The following is a 21,653-nucleotide window of genomic DNA, read 5'->3' as shown; positions in this document are numbered from 1 at the left end:
GCCTGGCCCAGGCTAGCCCAGAAGCCCTCTCCTAGGCTAGCCCAGGAGTATCCATATTCCAGGCTAGCCCAGGAATCCCTCCACCCAAGGCAGACCAGGAGTGCCTCTGGCCCAGGCTAGCTCACTATTACCACTGCCAAGGCTAGTCCAGAATTCCTCCTTTTGCCAGGTTAGGCCAGGAACTGCCTGTCCCAGAGTAGCCTAGCCTTTCCCCTGCCCAAGCTGGCCCAGGATTTGTCTATCTGTTTGCCAAGGCTAGCCCCCACTTTCCCTACCTTCATAGGGCAGCCCTTCAAATTACTTCCAGGATTTCTTCCCTCCCAGGCTGTTTGAGAACACCCTCTACTCAGCTAAACAGATTCAACCCCCTCCCCACGCAAGCCCCAGGGTCCCACTGCCTCCGGGGCTAGCTCCGGGCAATATCACAGCCCGGGAGCTGCCCCAGCTTCCATGTCCAGTGTAGGGGGGACCAGATGGGCTGCAGAAGCTGACAGCAACATCTCTTCCTCCATCCCCAGAGATTTCCTGGAGCCTGATTCAGGGGTGAGTGACGTGGGAGGGGTCAGGCTGGGCTATAAGCGGGAGGAGTTTGAGCCTACTCTTGGCTCTTAAAGTTCAGATCTTTACTGGAAACTAAAGAGCCGGGATTGAGGGGCAGGCTGGAGGTGGCACAGCCTGGGGGCTGGGTTCAAATCCCACCTCAGCTGCAAAGTCCCGTGGACCACGTGGGCAGGGATAATGTCCCTGCCGAAGCTCAGTTTATCCCAGGAACCTGCCCACACACCGGGGAAAGAGTTGTTGCCATCAGGGTGGTTTTGAGGTCTGCGTCAGGGCCTGGGGGCGGGGCAGTTAGCAGCGTGAGATGGAAGGTTTGATACCCGGTAGCCTGACTCACCGCTGCCCCTCCCCCTGACTCCCCTAGACATGTCCAGAGGTGGATGATGAAGGCTTCACTGTCCGGCCCGACGTGACCCAGAACAATATCCTTCTGGCACCCCCTAGGGGCAGTTGTTGGCACAGCAAGGACAATAATCACTCCACTTTCAGCAATCGTCTCTGTACATCCTGCAGAGAGTCTCCCCTGTGGATGAAGCCAACCTAAATGCAATCACCCACTCTATGGGGTCAGCATTGGGCAAGAGGGAGAGAGAAAAGGAGAGCCAGCAGGGCTTCCTGGAGGAGGGGGCACCAGTGTTGGGGTTTTGCAGCTGAATAGCAGTTTGCCAGTTAGGGCTGGGCAGGCTTGTGCAAAGGCTTGGCGGTGGGGTGGGTGTCAGGACTTAGGTGGCAAGTGCTGAGCGATGGGATTGTGCAGGACCTCCAAGGGTGTGAGCAGGAAGGGACGAGGCTGAGTTGGAGAGCTGACTGGGGGGAAGCTTGTGTTGGGATTGGCTTGGACCTTGACTGCAGCCCACGCATGGCCGAGCCCTCCCGTTTCTCATCCAGCGACTCCGACTTCGACGATGAAGAGCCCCGCAAGTTCTACGTGCACATCAAGCCTGCCCCGGCCCGGGCTCCAGCCTGCAGCTCCGAGGCCGCAGCGGCACAGCTCAGGGCCACCGCGGGCAGCCTCATCCTTCCTCCCGGCCCAGGGGTGAGGCGTGGGAGGGGTGCCCTGGGTGGTGCTGGCGAGGCTGGCTGGATGCCCTCGTATGTGATGTTGCCCTCTTTGTCCCCAGGGCACCATGAAACGCCATTCTTCACGTGAGTAGCCTTTGGTCTTCAGAGTGGGGAGGATGCTAAGGTGGGGAGGCTGTGGGTGTGGACTTGAATCATAGCTCTGTTGTGTGACTTGGGTCAGGCTGCTTAACCAGTCTGATCTTCAGTCTCCTTTTCTGTAAAATGAGGTCATTATGAAATTAAATGAGAGCTGAAAGGGGTAGCTGGGGCCAGGAGGAGCCGACGTCTGGAGATGGGCTGACTCAGGCTTGAATCTGTGTCTGCCTGATTTGCTGATCACCTTGGGCAACTGGATGGCGCCGAACCTCAGTCCCCTGGTCTGTGGAGTGGGGAGCATTGCAGACTCAAAGAACTGCATCTCTTGTAGGGGACGCTGCTGGGAAACCCCAGAGACCACAGTCTGCCCCAAGAACTGGCAGGTGGGTTCCACATGAGTGGGCAGGTGGGGGGTGTCCCCACCTCCTCTCTCCACCTCCCCATATCTCTGCCTGGTGTCGTCTTGTCCTCACTGCGAGTTGAAGTCACACTGGGGTTTTTTTGTTTTTGTTTTTTGAGAGGGAGTCTCACTCTGTGACCCAGGCTGGAGTGCAGTGGTGCGATCTTGGCTCACTGCAACCTCTGCCTCCTGGGTTCAAGCGATTCTCCTGCCACAGCCTCCTGAGTAGCTGGGATTACAGGCACCCGCCACCACCCCAGCTAATTTTTGTATTTTTAGTAGTGACAGGGTTTCACCATGTTGGCCAGGCTGGTCTCGAACTCCTGACCTCAAGTGATCTGCCCACGTCGGCCTCCCAAAGTGCTGGGATTACAGGTATGAGCCATCGCACCTGGCCTATGCTGGCTTTTGAGGGACCATTTAGTCATTCATTTGATGAACATTTATTGAGTGCCTGCTGTGTACGTGTACTGTTCTAGGGCCTGGGTTCTGAGACAGGTCTCCCTTCTCAGAGTCACATTCTAGTGACTCAGATTTTAAGAAGAGCAAATAAGGCTGGGTGCGCTGGCTCACGCCTGTAATCTCAGCACTTTGGGAGGCCAAGGTGGGTGGATCACCTGAGGTCGGGAGTTCGAGACCAGCCTGACCAACATGGAGACACACCATCTCTACTAAAAATACAAAATTAGTCGGGTGCAGTGGCACACGCCTGTAATCCCAGCTACTTGGGAGGCTGAGGCAGGAGAATCACTTGAACTCAGGAGGCGGAGGTTGTGGTGAGCCAAGATTGCGCCATTGCACTCCAGCCTGGGCAGCAAGAGTGAAATTCCATCTCAAAAAAAAAAAAAAATAGCAAATAAGTTAGAGCATATTTGATACTTCTAAGTGCTATGAAGAAACTAAAGCCGACGACGTGAAGAAAGGAGGGGGTGACTTCGCTTGGGGTGGGGATGGGATCCTCCCCAAGGGAATGACTTGGAGCTAAGCCCCACAGAGGAGCCAGGAGGTGGCTGTGAAGAGAGCTGAGAGAATGGAACTCCCGACTGGGAACAGGCTGGGCACAGTGGCTCACACCTGTAAGCCCAGGACTTTGGGAAGCTGAAGTGGGCAGTTCATTTGAGGTCAGGAGTTCGAGACCAGCCTGGCCAAGATGGTGAAACCCCATCTGTATTAAAAATACAAAATTAGCTTGGTGTGGTGGCAGGTGCCTGTAATCCCAGCTACTCAGGAGGCTGAGGCAGGAGAATCGCTTGAACCAGGGAGGCGGAGGTTGCAGCGAGCTGAGATCGGGCTACTGGGCTCCAGCCTGGGTGACAGAGTGAGACTCCGCCTTAAAAAAAAATGGTGGGGACAGCATGTGCAAAGGCCCCAGGGTGGGATGAGGCTTGGGAAAAATAGAAGCAGCCCTCTTGGCCTCCTCTCTAGCTGTGCAGAGAAATTGCAGTCAGAGGAGCAGGTGTCCAAGAACCTGTTTGGGCCGCCCCTGGAGTCAGCCTTTGACCACGAAGATTTTACAGGTGATGGAGATAAGGGATTGGAGGGCATGGGTGTGGCCAGAGGGAGGATGGGTGGGGCCATTGCAAAGTCAGGCCGCTCACGTCCGTGGGAGGACAGGCCAGGCTGTAGGGAAGGCTAGCCCGTGTAAGGGTGGGCGGGGCCGGAGTGAAGGTGGGAGGGGCCATAGAGAGGGCGGGGCCCTGGGCAGTGGGCGGTGACTGGGTGGATGGGCAGGGCATTTTTGGAGAGTGAAGTCACCAGAAGGCGTAGCCTCAGGGGCTTGCACAAGGACTGAATGGGAGTCCCCCCGACCTTTCCTCGACGTTGCTGTAGCCTGCAGGAGGATGGGCGGGGACTCCAAGTGGGCGAGGGTCGGAGCTGACCGCCCCCTTCCCTCCCCAAGGCTCTAGCAGCCTGGGCTTCACCTCCAGCCCCTCCCCCTTCTCCTCCTCGTCGCCCGAAAATGTGGAGGATTCCGGCCTGGACTCTCCGTCCCACGCGGCACCTGGCCCCTCCCCAGATTCCTGGGTCCCCCGCCCAGGCACTCCGCAGAGCCCGCCCAGCTGTAGGGCGCCGCCCCCAGAGGCCAGGGGGATCCGGGCACCGCCTCTGCCAGACTCGCCGCAGCCCCTCGCCCCCTCTCCAGGGCCCTGGGGGCTGGAGGCCTTGGCTGGAGGAGGTGAGTCCAGCGGGCCTGGGCCTGAGAGTTGCTGGAACCCTGGGCCGGGGATTGAGCGCCTGCTGTGGGCAGGGCCTGATCAGGGCCTGATCAGCATCAGGAGGATAGAACCTCCCACCCTTGCGGGGACAACAATGAGATGGACATTTAGGAAGGCAGGCGGGTAGCGGGTGCCAGCTGGTGGCCCTCCCTGAGGAAGGGACATCTGAGCTGCAATTTCAGGGATGTGAGGACAGAACCATGTGGACATGAGGGGAAAGACGTGCTGGGCAGGGGGCACAGCCCTAGTGCAGGAATGCGCTAGGCATGTCTGAAGAACAGCAAGGAGGTCGGCCTGCTGGAATGGGGTGATGAGGGGAGGAGGAGGGAGAGAGTGGGGGTGTCGGCAGGGAAACGGGACCAGGCAGGGCCTGATGGGCCCAGGGAGGGCTTGTGAGTATCACCCTGAGTAACGATGAGGGCCATGAGCAGGGAGAGGGGTGGGACCTGATTCAGGTCACAGGCTCCCTTGAGCAGCTTTGGGAGTGAGGGCAGAAACCAGAGACGGGAGGCAACCAGGGAGGCAAGTGAGTGATGGGGGTACGGGTGGCAGTGGGAGAAACAGGTGGATAGGTCACTGCAGGGAGAGGGTGGAGTAAGGGGAGGAGTCAAGGGAGGGTGGAGGATGAGGAAGGGGCAGGATCAAGAGAGGGAGGAGGATGGAGAAGGGGTGGGGTCAAGGGAAGGAGGAGGATGGGGAAGGGGCGAGGTCAAGGGAGGGAGGAGATGGGGATGGGGCGGAGTCAAGAGAGGGAGGAGGATGGGAAGGGGCGGGGTCAAGGGAGGGAGGAGATGGGGAAGGGGCAGGGTCAAGGGAGGGAGGAGCATGGAGAAGGGGCGGGGTCAAGGGAGGGAGGAGGATGGAGAAGGGGCGGGGTCAAGGGAGGGAGGAGGATGAGGAAGGGGCGGGATCAAGAGAGGGAGGAGGATGGGGAAGGGGTGGGGTCAAGGGAGGGTGGAGGATGAGGAAGGGGAGGGATCAAGAGAGGGAGGAGGATGGGGAAGGGGTGGGGTCAAGGGAAGGAGGAGGATGGGGAAGGGGCGGGGTCAAGGGAGGGAGGAGGATGGGGAAGGGGCGGGGTCAAGGGAGGAGGATGGGGAAGGGGCAGGGTCAAGGGAGGGAGGAGGATGGAGAAGGGGTTGGGTCAAGGGAGGGAGGAGATGGGGAAGGGGCGGGGTCAAGGGAGGGAGGAGGATGGGAAGGGGCGGGGTCAAGGGAGGGAGGAGATGGGGAAGGGGCGGGGTCAAGGGAGGGAGGAGCATGGAGAAGGGGCGGGGTCAAGGGAGGGAGGAGGGTGGGGAAGGGGCGGGGTCAAGGGAGGGAGGAGGATGGGGAAGGGGTGGGGTCAAGGGAGGGAGGAGGATGGGGAAGGGGCGGGGTCAAGGGAGGGAGGAGGATGGGGAAGGGGCGGGGTCAAGGGAGGGAGGAGGATGGGGGAAGGGGTGGAGTCAAGGCTGGGCCTTTAGGTATCAGGTGGACAGTGGACCCCGAGTTTGGGGAAGGTCAGGTCAGGTCAGGTCAGAGCACCCCTCTTTGAAGACATAGTCAAAACACGGCCGCCCAGGGAGAGCAGAAGAGAGGACAGAGCCAGTGAGCGGGCGGGGCTGGAGGGAGGAGGACAGCAGGAGTTGGGCGGAGAGCGTCGGGGTGGGCTCCTGGGGGCTGCGTGAGGAGAGTGGGAAGCCCCCGAGTCAGAGGGACGGTGGGCTGTGACCATCTGAGGTCCCCAGCAGTGCCAACAAGGACGCTTGGCACCCTCCATAGGAAAAGGCCTGGCTGGAGCCCGTTCAAGGGAGAGCAGAGGTGGGTGGAGGCCACAGCAGCTTTTTTTTTTTTTTTTTAAATGGGAGTTTTGCTCTTGTCGCCGAGGTTGGAGTGCAGTGGTGCGATCTCGGCTCACTGCAACCTCCCCTTCCCGGGTTCAAGAGATTCTTCTGCCTCAGCCTCCCCAGTAGCTGGGATTACAGGCGCCTGCCACCACGCCCCGCTAATTTTTGTATTTTTAGTAGAGACAGGGTTTCACCCGGTTGGCCAGGCTGGTCTCGAACTCCTGACCTCAGGTGATCTGCCTGCCTCTGCCTCACAAAGTGTTGGGATTACAGGCGTGACCCACCATGCTCGGCCTGAGCAGAGGCTCTTATCCAACCAGGCCAATTTTGCTCCCAGGGGGTATTGTCAGTGTGTAGAGACATTTTTGGTTGTCGCCACCAGGCAGGGGTGTGCTCCCGGCTTCAGTGGGTGGAGGCTGGGGTTGCTGCTCAGCAGGCACATGGCAGCCCCCACCCCCCGAGAATGGTTCAGCCCCCAAATGTCTGCAGTGCTGACTGAGAAAGTAGGGTAGAGGGTGGAGCACAGCCTGGGGTGCAGGGAGGTAGGTAGGAGAGGAGGTAGGCAAGCGAGTGAGCATGTTCATAGATGGAACAGAAAACCAGGACCCTGAGGAAGCAGGAGAGGGAGGGGAGCTTGGGTGTTAGAAACTCAGGGAACTCAGACACAGGCCACCATAGGTGGTTGTGGTCAGGTTCTCAGAGAGGGTGGAGGTCACAGAATGGGTAAATGTTGGCTAAAAATCCTCTGCTGAACCCTACAGCGTGCCTGCCTCCTAAGCCTTCAGTGCTTGCTTGCATACCCCCAGTGACAGGGAGCTCACCCCTTATTCGGCCACCATTCTGGTGTCTGGGAGGTTCAGGGGTTTGGATGGTATCTGCAGTCCTGTCTGGCACCTTTTCTGCAGCCCCAGGACTTCAGACCCATCGGGGGTCTCCACAGAAAAGCCCACCTCCTAGATTTGGGCTGAGTTCGTGCCCCTGGGAAGGCCTCAGAGGCCCTGGGCAGCATCTCAGCAGTGCCTCTGTGCAATTGCTCCCAGACCTGATGCCTGCACCTGCTGACCCCACAGCCAGGGAGGGCCTGGCAGCCCCACCCAGGAGACTTCGCTCTAGGAAGGTGTCCTGCCCTCTCACACGCAGCAACGGGGACCTGGTAGGTGAGGGGGCATGGCAGGAGCTGAGCTGTGGGTCGCCTCTGGGGTCAGCTTTGGGCACTGCTCCTGGGCACCCACAGCCCAGCTTGTCTCTTTCCCTTCCAGTCTCGTTCCCTGAGCCCCTCCCCACTGGGCTCTTCGGCCCCCAGCACTGGCCCGGAACGGCCCTGCTTCTCATCCCAGACAGGACACGGTACGTGAGGGTAGGCCTGAGCCCTGCTTTGGGCCTCAGTCTCACTTTCTGTGGTTTGGGTGGGTAGCTTCTCTGTTGGCACAGGTGTGGTGGGGCGGAGGTGGGGGCGGGGTCTCGAGCCTGAGGCCTGTCTTCACCCTATCTATCTGTTCCCCATTCCCTCCCCACCACCCCTAGGAGTCTCCCGGGGTCCTAGCCCTGTGGTCCTGGGCTCCCAGGATGCCCTGCCGGTAGCCACAGCCTTCACGGAGTATGTCCACGCCTACTTCCGTGGCCACAGCCCCAGGTACACGGTGATGGGCAGACTGGGCCCATGGGGTCTGTGTTGGGGGGCGTCCAGCAGGGACAGCTTTCAGATGTGCTTCATGGCCTGTCTTACGGTGAAAGGGCCTTGAACACTGAGCCAAATGACCAGGGCCCCATGTCCTAAGGGCAATGGAGCCAGGGAGGGCCTTTTTTTAATTTGAGATGGACTTTCGCTCTTGTTGCCCAGGCTGGAGTGTAGTGGCGCAATCTCAGCTCACCACAACCTCCGCCTCCCGGGTTCAAGTGATTCTCCTGCCTTAGCCTCCCACGTAGCTGGAACTACAGGTGCTCACCAACGCACCTGACTCGATTTTTTAATTTTTCGTTTGTTTTGAGACAGAGTCTCACTCTGTCGCTCAGGCTGGAGTGCAGTGGTGTGATCTTGGCTCACTGCCACCTCTGCCTCCTGGGTTCAAGCGATTCTCCTGCCTCGGCCTCCCAAGTAGCTGAGATTACAGGTGCCCACCACCACGCCCAGCTAATTTTGTATTTTTAGTAGAGACAGGGTTTCACTGTGTTGGCCAGGCTGGTCTCGAACTCCTGACTTCAAGTGATCAGCCCGTCTCAGCCTCCCAAAGTGCTGGGATTACAGGCATGAGCCGCCACGCCTGACCATAGGAGGGCATTTGAGCAGGGCTAGGCATTACTGTAGACTGATTCGAGGCTGCCATGCGCATTTCGATGAAGAGACCAAGACTAGTTAGTCGCAGTAACGGGGGTTAGAGGGTGGGTTAGGGACAAGCAGAGGGACCAAGGATATATACTGGGATGGCCTTCAGCAGAAAAGATCTGAAAGTCAAACCACGAAGAAGAGGTGAGTGTCAGATCGAAAACCCAAGCAGACGACAGCTAAAAAACCGAACATTTTAATTTGAGCTTCCTGCTGGCCTAGGAGAAAAGAGAGCTAGGGAAGGAGATGTTCCTGCCTCCTTCAGCCCAGGGTGGATTCTTCCTGTCTAGGCAGGAACGAAAGAGGAGGAGGTTGGGGGAAAGGACATGGGGCATCCTCAGGGCCATCCTAGATCCGAGGGGTCTGGGGAGCCACAGGCAGCAGTGGAACCAGGAGAAGGGGGAGGATGAGACACCAGGCAGAGCTCGCCAACGCCCAGTCCCTCCACCCTCTCCAGCTGCCTGGCTCGAGTAACTGGGGAGCTGACCATGACCTTCCCTGCTGGCATCGTGCGTGTGTTCAGCGGGACCCCGCCCCCGCCTGTCCTCAGCTTCCGGCTTGTACACACGGCTCCTATAGAGCACTTCCAGCCCAATGCCGAGCTGCTCTTCAGGTACTGTGGATGGGCGGTGGGAGAGGGCCTCAGAGGCTGCTGGGGGTCAGGGGCTTCTGGGCTCTGAATTCCCTCTCTGCCCCTGGGATTTTTTTTTTTTTTTTTTTTTTTGAGACAGTCTCGCTCTGTTGCCCCGGCTGGATGTGCAATGGCGAGATCTCAGCTCACTGCAACCTCCGCCTCCCAGGTTCAAGCAATTCTCCTGCCTCAGCCTCCTGAGTAGCTGAGATTACTGGCCTGTGCCACCACACCCAGCTAATTTTTGTATTTTTAGTAGAGATGGGGTTTCACCATGTTGGTCAGACTGTCTCAAACTCCTGACCTTGTGATCTGCCGGCCTTGGCCTCCCAAAGTACAGGGATTATAGGTGTGAACCACCACGCCCAGCGGCCTCCTTGGATTTGCTGTGTGGCCTGGGGCAAGTAACTTGCCTTCTCTGACCCTGGTTTTCCATCCCTCCTTTACTGCCCCCACCACTACCACCCAGGTAGGGCTTTGGTGGGCCAGGAAATGGCATCTTTAGGAAGTGCTTGGGCTAGTTTGAATGTTGAGAGCCCTGGGAGGGCATCTCCCGAGGGTTGGGGTGATCAGTCCGGGTCTCTGCAGTGACCCCTCCCAGAGTGACCCTGAGACCAAAGACTTCTGGCTCAACATGGCAGCTCTGACCGAGGCCCTGCAGCGCCAGGCAGAGCAGAACCCCACCGCCTCCTACTACAACGTGGTGCTGCTGCGGTACCAGGTGCGCCACCCACAAGGGGCCGGGAGGAGGTGGAGTGGGGATGGGGTGAGCCGGCAGCCAACCTGGAAGTGCCTGCATGTTGGCCAAGCTGGTCTCGAACACCTGACCTCAAGATATCCAACCTGTGAGAGCCGACGAGCTGGAGTGCGTAGGCAGGGTGGGTTGGGAACGAATGGTGGAGTAGGCTGTGTGGGAGGGCGTTCGTCCCCTGTTGCAGATACCTTCATTATGTGAACTAGAAGAGGCCCAGCCAGGGAACCTTGCCCTTGAACTTCCTTGGTAGACTTAGAATGATGCGCTCTCCTGCCCCCTGCTGGAAACCTGGTGCAATACAGCCTCTCATCCGTCACATCTCCCTGTGACTGGGCTCTCTTGGGGCGGGGTGTGCGTGCATCGCAGGGTCAAGGTGGTTGAATAGTGCGTGTGTGGCGAGACGAGATGGCCCAAGCCATGTGCTCTCTCCCGTTCTGATTCCTCCTAGTTCTCCCGCCCGGGTCCCCAGTCTGTACCTCTGCAGCTCAGTGCCCACTGGCAGTGTGGGGCCACCCTCACCCAGGTCTCGGTGGACTACGGCTACCGGCCTGGTGCCACGGCTGTGCCCACGCCACTCACGAACGTCCAGATCCTGCTGCCCGTGGGGGAGCCTGTGACCAACGTCCGCCTGCAGCCAGCCGCCACCTGGTGAGGGCGTGCGGGAGGCCAGGGAAAACTCAGCAGTTTCCCCCATAAGCCCAGACCTTCCCCTTGATGACGGTTAAAGGGTACACGCTAAGCCCGACCCTTCACTGGTGATTCTACCCTGCTTAGCACTGAGGGTGATATTATGAGGGCCAGGTGTGATATTATGAGGGCCAGGGTCATGCCTGTAATCGCAATGCTTTGGGAGGCTGAGATGGGAGGTTCACTTAAGGCCAGGAGTTTGAGACCAGCCTGGACAATATAGTGAGACCTCATCTCTACAGAAAATATTTTAGTTTTATTAATTTAATTAATTAATTTATTTCGAGATGGAGTCTTGCTCTGTCACCCAGGCTGGAGTGCAACGGCGGGATCTCGGCTCACTGCGAACTCCGCCTCCCGGGTTCAAGTGATTCACCTCCCAAGTAGCTGGGATTACAGGTGCCTGCCACCACACCCAGCTAATTTTTGTATTTTTTTAGTAGAGACAGCGTTTCACCATGTTGCCCAGTCTGGTCTCGAACCCCTAACCTCAGGTGATCCACCCACCTCAGCCTCCCAAAGCTGAAGTACTGGGATTACAGGTGTGAGCCACTGCACCCTGCCTTCCAAAAAATATTTTAAAAAGTAGTCAGGCGTGGTGATGTGCTTCTGTAGTCTCAGCTACTTGGGAGGCTAAGGCAGAAGGATCACTTGAGCCCAGGAGTTGAGACTGCAGAGAGTTAGCCTGGGTGACAACCGTCTATCTTTATTTATTTATTTATTTTTTTGAGATGGAGTTTCGCTCTTGTTGTCCAGGCTGGAGTGCAATGGCGCGATCTCGGCTCACCGTGTCCTCCGCCTCCCGGGTTCAAGCAATTCTTCTGCCTCAGTCTCCCAAGTAGCTGGAATTACAGGCATGCGCCACCACGCCCAGCTAATTTTGTATTTTTAGTAGATGGGGTTTCTCCATGTTGGTCAGACTGGTCTCGCATTCCTGACTTCAGGTGATCTGCCCGCGTTGGCTTCCCAAAGTGCTGGGATTACAGGCTTGAGCCACTGTGCCCGGCCAGAACCCTCTCTTAAAAAACAAAAATTAGGCCGGGTGTGGTGGCTCTCACCAGCAATCCCAGAACTTTGGGAGGCCGAGGCAGGCAGATTACCTGAGGTCAGGAGTTCGAGACCAGCCTGGTTAATATGGTGAAACCCCATTTCTACTAAAAATACAAAAAAGTAGCCAGGCATGGTGGCACGTGCCTGTAACCCCAGCTACTCAGGATGCTGAGGCAGGAGAATCGCTTGAATCCGGGAGGCGGAGGTTGCAGTGAGCTGAGATAGCACCATCGTGCTCCAGCTTTGGCAACGAGAGCGAAACTCCATCTCAAAAAAAAAAATTGAGGAAAAAAAGGTAGTATCTGTCGTAAAGAAGCCACACTTATAGGACAGAATGCATCTCAAAGTGCTGCAAGGAGGCTGGGCGCGGTGGCTCACACCTGTAATCCCAGCACTTTGGGAGGCCGAGGCGGGAGGATCGCCTGAGGTCAGAAGTTTGAGACCAGCCTGGCCAACACGGTGAAACACCTTCTCTACTAAAAACACAAAAATTAGCCAGGCATGGTGGTGCGCTCCTGTAATCCTAGCTACTCAGGAAGTTGAGGCAGGAGAATTGCTTGAACCCGGGAGGAAGAGGTTGCAGTGAGCAGAGATCACACCACTGCACTCCAGCCTGGGTGACAGGGAGACTCTATCTCAAAAACAAAAACAAAAGCATAAAAGTGCTCTGTGGCTCCGTGGCTGTTCCGTATCTCACCCCCATTTCACAGATGGGGAAACTGAGGTGAAATGGGAGGTTTGCTGGGGTCACACAGCCAGGAGGCAGCAGAGCTGGGACCCTGGGCTCTCAGCATCCTCTCTGGGAAAGCCCTGACCGAGATTCTCTCACTGCCAGGAACCTGGAGGAGAAGCGGCTCACGTGGAGGCTTCCAGATGTGTCTGAGGCAGGGGGTGAGCTTTGGTTGTGCCTGAGGGCCGGGGGGAGGGACTGCGGTCAGGTGGGTGGCACTTCTTTGCACTCGGGTAGATTGGGGGTGCACTGGGGGCGGGCACGGGCACTGAGGAAGGCTTTAGCAAGCTGGAGGAAGGCTGCGCGGGTGGTCTGGGTGAGTCGGCGCTCCGCAGTGCTCACTTGAGCCCAGGGATTGGAGGCTGCAGCGACTCATGATCGCACCACAGCACTCTAGCCGGGGCAATAGAGCCAGACCGTGTTCTGAAAAACAAACCAACCAGCAAAAAACGCCAGGCGCAGTGGCTCACGCCTGTAGTTCCAGCACTTTGGGAGGCCGAGAGGGGTGGATCACTTGAGGTCAGGAGTTCTAGACCAGCCTGGCCAGCGTGGTGAAATCCTGTCTTTACTAAAAATACAAAAATTAGCTGGGCATAGTGGCAGGTGCCTGTAATCCCAGCTACGGGAGGCTGAGGCAGGAGAATCACTTGAACCCAGGAGGCAGAGGTGGCAGTGAGCCAAGATTGTGCCACTACACTCCAGCCTGGGCAACAAAGTGAGACTTTGTCTCGAAAAAAAAAGCTGGAGGAGGGCATAGTTCTGTAATCCCAGTGCTTTGGGAGGCCCAGATGGGAGGATCACAGGAGCCCAGGAGTTGGAGGCTGCAGTGACCTATGATCACACCACTACACTTCAGCCTGGGTGACAAAAAAAAAAAAAAAAGCTAGGCCAGGCGTGGTAGCTCACTCCTGTAATCCTAGCACTTTGGGAGGCTGAGGCGGGCGGATTACCTGAGGTCAGGAGTTCAAGACCAGCCTGGCCAACATGGTGAAACCCCCATCTCTACTAAAAATAGAAAAATTAGCTGGGCGTGGTGGCGGGCACCTGTAATCCCAGCTACTCGGGAGTCTGAGGCAGGAGAACTGCTTGAACCCGGGAGGCGGAGGTTGCAGTGAGCCGAGATCATACCACTGCACTGCAGCCTGGGTGACAGAGTGAGACTCTGTTTCAAAAAAAAAAAAAAAAAGGTGGCGGTGACAGTGTTCTAAGGCCAGATGGGCAGACACAGCAGGTGCAAAAGCCCTGAGGCAGGGCCCCCCTTGCCAGTGATGCCAGGAGAGATGGATGCAGGGAGGGAAGGGATATCTGATGAGGCACAGGAAGGCCACGGAACAAAGGGCTTCAGGCTCCAAAGAGGAGCCTGGTTCACAGCTGCGCCTGGGGCTGGGGCCGGGGCACAGCTGACCGCAGGCCTCCCCAGGCTCTGGCCGCCTCTCTGCCAGCTGGGAGCCGCTCTCGGGGCCCAGCACACCCAGCCCCGTGGCCGCACAGTTCACCAGCGAGGGGGCCACCCTGTCGGGCGTGGACTTGGAGCTCGTGGGCAGTGGGTACCGCATGTCGCTGGTGAAGAGGAGGTTCGCCACAGGTACTCCCCAACCCTGCTGCTGGGGGACCCCAGGAGCCGGGACCTGGCTGGGGGCAAGCAAGCCCCGGGGTGGCGGGGAGGGACTGGGTGTGGGATCCTTGGGAAGGACAGGTGGGTGTTGGGGCCAGGAGACCGCAGATGGGCGACACAGGTGGGGAAGGAGTCGGGGGCCCCATGTGTCTTGGGCTGGCCTCTGGAGGACGTCCTTGAAAGGACCCAAGCCGGCCCAGTGAGGTGGCTCACGCCTGTAATCCCAGCACTTTGGGAGGCCAAGGCGGGTGGATCAGCTGAGGTCATGAGTTTAAGACCAGCCTGACCAACATGGAGAAACCCCATCTCTACTAAAAAAAAATAGAAAAAAATAGCTGGGTGTGGTGGCACATGCCTGTAATCCCAGCTACTTGGGAGGCTGAGTCAGGAGAATCGCTTGAACCTGGGAGGTGGAGGTTGTGGTGAGGGCCATTGCACTCGAGCCTGGGCAAGGACCCAAGCCAGGGAGCTCAAAATCCCCCTGCCACCCCCTCCTCCAGCCCCACCTTGCCCCCATCAAGGGGCCCAGTGGCAGCAGGGACAATGAGTTATGGGGGTGTTTTGAAGAGGACAAGGATGATTGAAGCATCCCAGGGTGGGAGCAGGGGACCCCCTCCCGCACCCCTCCTCCCCGCCCCTCCCCCTCCTGCACCCTCCTTCCTGCACCTTCCCCTCCCGCACCCCTCCTCCCCGCCCCTCCCCCTCCTGCACCCTCCTCTCCGCCGCTTCCCCTCCTGCACCCCTCCTCCCTGCCCCTCCCCCTCCTGCACCCTCCTTCCCGCCCCTCCCCCTCACAGCCACGCCCCCACAGGAATGTACCTGGTGAGCTGCTGAATCCGCAGACGCTGCTGTCCCAGCTCTGCACTGCGCCCTGGTGCTGGTTGACTGCCCCCTGCCCTCCAGCGGGACCCTGGGGCCTCCCACCCCAGCCTCCTTGAGGCCCAGACTCCGAGGAGAGGAGCCCCATGCCCAGCCTGGCTGAGCCTGAGATTCACTCCTCCGCCTCATGCCAACCCCACACAGGTCCTGGCCTTTTAATGTTCTTTGAATAAACACTTTATTTTCTAATAAAATAAAAAAGGAAAACTTTTCCTGCTCCAGGAAGTGTCTTTTGCATTGTCAGAGACAGGAGGAAGAGAAGGAGGATGGATACGACACACCTAATGCACCTCCCTTCCTGCACTGTGTTCAACCTGTACAGGGCCATTCTGGGAGAGAAAGAACCAGACACAGACACCCCAGCCCCACGGGCTAGAGGGAGGGAGGAGGACTAGAGGTGCCCAGAAGGGGGTGCCAGGAGTCTTCCCAAGCAGTCAGGAAGACTTCCTAAGGAGGGGGCATTATAAATGGGGTTTTGAGGTATGAGTAGGAGTTTGCAAGCTAGGAACAGGCATTTCAAGCAAAGTGATGGGAAGTTGTTCAGTGAGGAGGCAATTAGTCAACCTACAAACATTTATTGGGTACCTACAGTATACCACATAGCAGGGAGAGAGCTGTAAGCAGAACAAAGTTCTTGGAAGCCAGACAGTAGAGATAGGAAGCCTGAGCGAGGAGCTGCTTGGCTACCACTGGCTGTGTGATTTGGAGCACAGGACTGGAGCCTCAGTTTGCTCATCTGCAACTCACCTCACTGGGTATCTGTGGGAGGTCACGCACTTAAAAGAGTACCAGCTACAGGGCAAAACCCCCAGTAGTACCGGGCAGCGTTGGGAGCCTCGGGTGGAGAGTGGACCTTGGTGCAGGTGTGCAAGAGTGGCCCACTGGGGAGGGCAAGACAGAAGTAGTAATAGCAGACTGCAGCAGGGAGCAGGTCTGAGGCCAGTGGACAGTCCTGGGTCCTGATGGACCTGCAGGGAACCGGGGCCCGTGTTCCTGACCTTGACACTGGGAAGACCCCTGGGAGCAAGCCCAGACTGGAAGAAGCTCAAAAGGAAGGAAGTAGGAGGTGGGATTTGGCATGAGACCTGCTGCGTGCTCTCTCTGATCCTCCCACCCTGTCCTCCGAAGAGAGAGTGCGTCTGGCGGTGCCTCGGTTTCCTTGTCTGTAACATGGGAGGAATCCTGACATTGGGAGAGGTTCAGGGAGCATCCTTGGCACAGAGCAAGTACACAACGCTAGCTGAGAGCCGGGCACCGTGGCTCACGCCGGGTAATCCCAGCACTTTGGGAGGCCAAGGCAGGAGGATCACTTGAGACCAGGAGTTCAAGACCAGCCTGGGCAACATAGCAAGACTCCTGTCCCTACAAAAATAGAAAAATTGGCCAGCCATGGTGGCGCACGCCTGTGGTCCCAGCTGCTTGAGAGGCTGAGGCAGGAGGATCAATAGAGCCCAGGAGGTTGAGGCTATGGTGAGCTAAGATCACACTGGTGCACACCAACCTGGGCAACCAGAGTGAGATGCCATCTCTTAAAACAACACAGGCCAGGTGCGGTAGCTCATACCTGTAATCCCAGCACTTTGGGAGGGCGAGCTGCGTGGATCATTTGAGGTCAGGAGTTCAAGACCAGCCTGGCCAACATGGTGGAACCCCAGCTGCACTAAAAATACAAAAATTAGCCGGGCGGTACTGGTGTGTGCCTGTAATTCCAGCAACTCAGGAGGCTGAGGCAGGAGAATCGCTTGAGCCTGGGAGGCGGAGGTTGCGGTGAGCCGAGAGTGCGCCACTGCACTCCAGCCTGGGCGACAGAGTGAGACCCTGCCTCAAAAAAATAAAACAAAAATCAGCTGTAGGAAGAAAGGGTGATTACAGGACTTAGGACATCAAATGAGGGCAGAGGCGGCTACAGCACCTGCCCCATCTGGGTACAAACGGCCCAGGGAATTCACAGCCCTTCCAGTCCTGTCCGTGGGGGGCCTCAGCACATAGGCTGTAAATTCAGAGATCACACCAGCCCAGTGGGGCCCTGGGTGTCAGGGAGAGAGCTGCAGAGGTGACAAAATCAAAGTCTGGGCTAGGCACGGTGGCTCACGCCTGTAATCCCAGCACTCTGGGAGGCCGAGGGAAGCAGATCACTTGAGGTCAGGGGTTCAAGACCAGCCTGACCAACATGGTGAAACCCTGTCTCTACTAAAAATACAATAATTAGCCAGACGTGGTGGCGGGTGCCTGTAATCCCAGCTACTCAGGAGGCTGAGGCAGGAGAATCGCTGGAACCTGGTAGGCGGAGGTTGCAGTGAGTCAAAAACATGCCACTGCACTCCAGTGTAGGCTACAGAGTGAGACTCCATCTCAAAAAACAAAACAAAAATTGCCGGGCACAGTGGCTCACACCTGTAATTCCAGCACTTTGGGAGGCTGAGGCAGGTATTTCATGAAGTCAAGAGTTTGAGGCCAGCCTGGCCAACATGGTGAAACCCAGTCTCCACTAAGAATACAAACATTAGCCGGGCTTGGTGGCATGTGGCTGTAATCTCAGCTATTTGGGAGGCTAAGGCAGTAGACTGCTTGAACCAGGGAGGTGAAGGTTGCAGTGAGCCAAGATCGAGCCACAGCACTCCAGCCAACAGAAACAAAACCAAGCAAACAAAGAATTGCAGAAGGCACTTTGCCCAGGTGTGGCCTCCTAACTGCCCAGCCGTCCAGAGCAGGTGTGAAATGACTTATCTCAGGAGAGTGACTTCCGAGAAAGAGGGAGGGTGTGTAACCCGTTAAACCTGCCAACCCCGGGCAGGCGTGGTGCCATTGTGCAGTTTACGTGCCCTGGTCTCTTCCACCCGAGGGACCCTACAACCTCAGCCGTGGCATGTGATGATTCATTGTCAACAGCGCTATCCGTTGGGTCACGTGTCAGAGGCCACCGTCAGCTGGTAAGTGGCCTAACTGGATTTTTTTTTAATTGAGGTGAAATTCACGTAACAAAAAACCACTTTAAGATGAATGATTCAATGAGTTTCAGTACCTTCACAATACTGTGCGACCACACCCGTGATCTAATTCCAGAACATTTTCATCCTCCTACAAAGGAAACTCCGTCTCCGTCAGCAGCCATGCCCCATTTCCCTTTCTGCAGCCCCTGGCAACCACTGATCTGCTTCCTGTCTCTGTGGATTTGTCTGTTCTGGGCGTTTCATAGCAATGGAACCACACTATACATGGCCTTTTGTGTCTGGCTTCTTCAACTCAGCAACGTGTTTTTGAGTTTCATTCTTGTTGTAGCATGGATCAGTTCAATCTCTTTTTTTGAGACAGAGTCTTGCTCTGTCACCCAGGATGGAGTGCAGTGGCACGATCTTGGCTCACTGTAACCTCCACCTCCTGGGATCAAGCAGTTCTCCTGCCTCGCCTCCTGAGTCACTGGGATTACAGGTGTGCACCGCAATGCCCAGCTAATTTTTGTATTCTTTAGTAAAGATGGGGTTTTGCCATGTTGGCCATGCTGGTCTCGAACTTGTGACCTCAAGTGATCTGCCTGCCTCGGCCTCCCAAAGTGCTGGGATTAGAGGCATGAGTCACTGCGCCTGGCCAGGACTTCAGTCTTTCTGATGGCTGAATAAGACTCCAGTCAGGGCACAGCGGCTCACACCTGTAAACCCAGCACTCTGGGAGGCCAAGGCAGGTGGATCGCTTGAGGTCAGGAGTTCAAGACCAGCCTGGGTAACATGGAGAAACCCCATCTCTACTAAAAATACAAAAAGTAGTCGGGCATGGTGGCGGGGATCTGTAATCCCAGCTACTTGGGAGGCCGAGGCAGGAGAATTGCTTGAACCCAGGAGGCGGAGGTTGCAGTGAGCCGAGATCGTGCCACTGCACTCCAGCCTGGGTGACAGAGCAAGATTCCATCTTGAAAAAAAAAAGACTCAAGACTCCATTGATGGACCACCTGCTATTTACCTATTCATCCACTGGACACTTGGGTGGGTTATCTCCTCCCAAGCCGTTGAAAAGAGCTTTGTGAATTGTGCTGCTGTGAACTTCCCAATGCAAGCTTTTATTTGAACCCTGTTTTCAGCTCCTTTGGGGAGTTTCCTAAGAGTGCAATCGTGGGATCATAGGGTCATTCTAGTCCGGATTTTGAACCCAGACCCCTGGGACCAGAGATCACTCTGTTGCACCCAGGGAACCCAGGAAGCACTTGGTTTAAAAGGACTGGGGGCTCAGGGCGTCTGCGTGTCTCACACGTGGGAAAACGGTTCAGTGTCCCTGGAGGAGCAGGGTGGGGCTGGAGCTCACATCCTCCCAGCACTCTGAATTCTAGAGGGCCAGTATCCCTGGTGGAGGAGGAGATGGGCAGGGACCCTGCCACGGGATGGTACTTTTTATTTTTGAGACAAAGTCTCGCTCTATTTCCCAGGCTGGAGTGCAGTGGTGCAAGTGGTGCAATCTCTGCTCACTGCAACCTCCGCCTCCCGGGTTCGAGCGATCCTCCTGCCCCAGCCTCCTGAGTAGCTGGGATTACAGGCACGCACCACCACGCCTAGCTAATTATTATTATTTTTTTTTTTTTGAGACAGAGTGTCGCTGTATCTCCCAGGCTGGAGTGCAGTAGTGTGATCTCGGCTCACTGCAACCGCTACCTCCCCAGTTCAAGTGATTCTCCTGCTTCAGCCTCTATAGTAGCTGGGATTACAGGCGCCTGCCAGTATGCCTCGCTGATTTTTTTTTTTTTTTTTTTGAGACGCAGTCTCGTTCTATCACCAGGCTGGAGTGCAGTGGCACAATCTCGGCTCACTGCAACCTCCACCTCCCAGTTCAAGTGATTCTTCCACCTCAGCCTCCCAAGAAGCTGGGACTACAGGCGCGTGCCACCGTGCCTGGCTAACGTTTTATATTTTTTTAGTAGAGATGGGGTTTCACCATGTTGGTCAAGATGGTCTCGATCCCTTGACCTCGTGATCCTCCCACCTTGGCCTCCCAAAGTGCTGGGACAGGCGTGAATACCATGCCTGGCTTGTATTCTTTCATAGAGACAGGTTTTGCCATGTTGGTCAGGCTGGTCTTGAACTCCTGACCTCAGGTGATCCGCTGACCCCAGCCTTTGGAAGGTGCTGGGATTACAGGTGTGATCTCCCTACCTCAGCCTTCCAAAGCGCTGGGATTATAGGTGTGAGCCACGTTGCCCAACCAGGATGGAACTTTTATTACGCTTCTTCCCAGCAGACAACTCCCTTCGTGGGGCCCATGGCTTGGCGGACCCAGGGGCCCAGCAGAGTAAACACAGAGTCTGAACCAAAGTCTCAGGTCATCTTATCACAGTAGGCCCGTACTGTCACATTTCATACTATAACATTTGCCGTTCATTCAGGTAGGCTTGCAAAAATTAAAAAAAAAAAAAAAACCTTGCCGTAATCACCTTCGTACACTTTTGATCATGTATTTGCTCTGAGGGTTCACTCCCCAGACCTCTCCCATCTAGAGGACCCAGAAGCTATTTGTGACACTTGACAGGTGAGGAAACTGAGGCACAGCCAGGCCACATACACACCCCAGCTTCCTCCTCGGGAAGAAACAGGGATGGAAGAGGAAGGAGGAGTTTTCTGAAACCATAGCTCAGTTCACACACCTGGGCTTCCCCAACCCCGGAGCTCCCAACCCTGGGGCCAGGCTAGAATCTTCTAGAGAGTCAGAGACAGCGAGGGGCAGGGTTCGAATCCTAGCCAACCCCAACCCTAAAAATCTACAAATCTGAGGCCGGGTGCAATGGCTCACAGCTATAATGCCAGCACTTTGGGAAGCTGAGGCAGGTGGGTCGCTGGATGCCTGGAGTTTGAGACCAGCCTGGGCAACTTCACAAAACCCTATGTCTAGAAAAATGACAAAAACTAGCCAGGCGTGCTGGCAGGTGCCTGTAGTCCCAGCTACTCAGGAGGCTGAGGTGGGGGGATTGCTTGAACCTGTGGGTAACCTTACCCCATATAGGCACCGAGGAATGAGAGCTAAGCAGAACCCTGGCACAGTTAGGGCTTGAGGAATATCTCACTTTATAGTGTTACTACTCAGCTATTTCCTCTTATATAATCCTTTATACAATCATATACTAGTTTATAGAAATAGGGCTTGAAGAATTCCTTTATATAATCCTCTGTATATAATCATATAATAGTTGATAGTATGAGTGCCTAAAGAATATTTCCCTACATATATATCTATAATTATATCTTAGTTCATAATCGGAGGAATGCCTAGAGTAGACACGGTACAGAGCATGAATTAAAGAATAAGCAGCTTATAATCAGAGGAATGCCTAGAGCAGACACAGTGCAGAGCATGATTTAAGGGAAAAACAGTTACACCAGGACAAGAATCCATGGCCCAGGCGGCAGCGTTCAGTATTGTAAAGATACCCGCTGTATGGCAGGCTTGGGGCAAGAGCCACTCCTCCTGATGAAGGAGTTGTAGGACCTTGCTCCAGTTCTTGTGGAAGGCTGCCCTCAGACCGGCAATCCACCTTGGTGACTGTGAACTTTATCAGCTCTGGTCACTGTGCTGCTTGAAAAGCATCTTCCCATAGAACCCATTGGAAGCTGCCAGGAGGTGGCGGTAACCTCGATAGCTCTGTCACTGCTATGTGACTTAAAGCATCCTCCTATAAATCTTCTTAGAAGTAGTTTGCCCATAGATAGACGTATTGCACACTGCACCCTCTTCACTGTGCACGGCCCACCTTCAAGCCTCGGTGACCTAATGGGGGTGGAACCCTTACTGCACACGGCCCTTGCCTTCATGGGAACGGGCCCCTTGCCGCGCACCGTCCACCTCCTGG

At 56.3% G+C, this 21,653-nt stretch overlaps 1 protein-coding gene across 7 annotated transcripts in view; it reads left to right on the top strand.

Annotated features, from left to right (window-relative positions):
- The window catches only part of FCHO1 (FCH and mu domain containing endocytic adaptor 1), a 43,642-nt gene extending 28,591 nt beyond the window's left edge, over positions 1-15,051 (top strand). For all 7 annotated transcript variants that reach the window (XM_064381653.1, XM_064381652.1, XM_064381651.1 and 4 more), the window contains 16 exons: positions 519-543; positions 923-980; positions 1,416-1,594; positions 1,680-1,704; positions 2,048-2,099; positions 3,542-3,633; positions 4,017-4,292; positions 7,202-7,314; positions 7,421-7,508; positions 7,686-7,794; positions 8,942-9,097; positions 9,704-9,836; positions 10,318-10,517; positions 12,442-12,497; positions 13,757-13,921; positions 14,763-15,051. In XM_064381653.1, the coding sequence (XP_064237723.1) occupies positions 519-543; positions 923-980; positions 1,416-1,594; positions 1,680-1,704; positions 2,048-2,099; positions 3,542-3,633; positions 4,017-4,292; positions 7,202-7,314; positions 7,421-7,508; positions 7,686-7,794; positions 8,942-9,097; positions 9,704-9,836; positions 10,318-10,517; positions 12,442-12,497; positions 13,757-13,921; positions 14,763-14,785 (1,750 nt within the window). In that variant the 3' untranslated portion in view covers positions 14,786-15,051. The remainder of the gene's footprint in view (positions 1-518; positions 544-922; positions 981-1,415; positions 1,595-1,679; positions 1,705-2,047; positions 2,100-3,541; positions 3,634-4,016; positions 4,293-7,201; positions 7,315-7,420; positions 7,509-7,685; positions 7,795-8,941; positions 9,098-9,703; positions 9,837-10,317; positions 10,518-12,441; positions 12,498-13,756; positions 13,922-14,762) is intronic.
- Positions 15,052-21,653: the final 6,602 nt, after the last annotated feature.

Source organism: Aotus nancymaae, unplaced genomic scaffold (assembly GCF_030222135.1).
Source record: "Aotus nancymaae isolate 86718 unplaced genomic scaffold, 86718_ANA_hifiasm-v0.15.2.pri h1tg000028l, whole genome shotgun sequence".
In the NCBI taxonomy this organism is placed as follows: domain Eukaryota; kingdom Metazoa; phylum Chordata; class Mammalia; order Primates; family Aotidae; genus Aotus; species Aotus nancymaae.
This window is presented reverse-complemented; position numbering and strand designations above follow the sequence as displayed.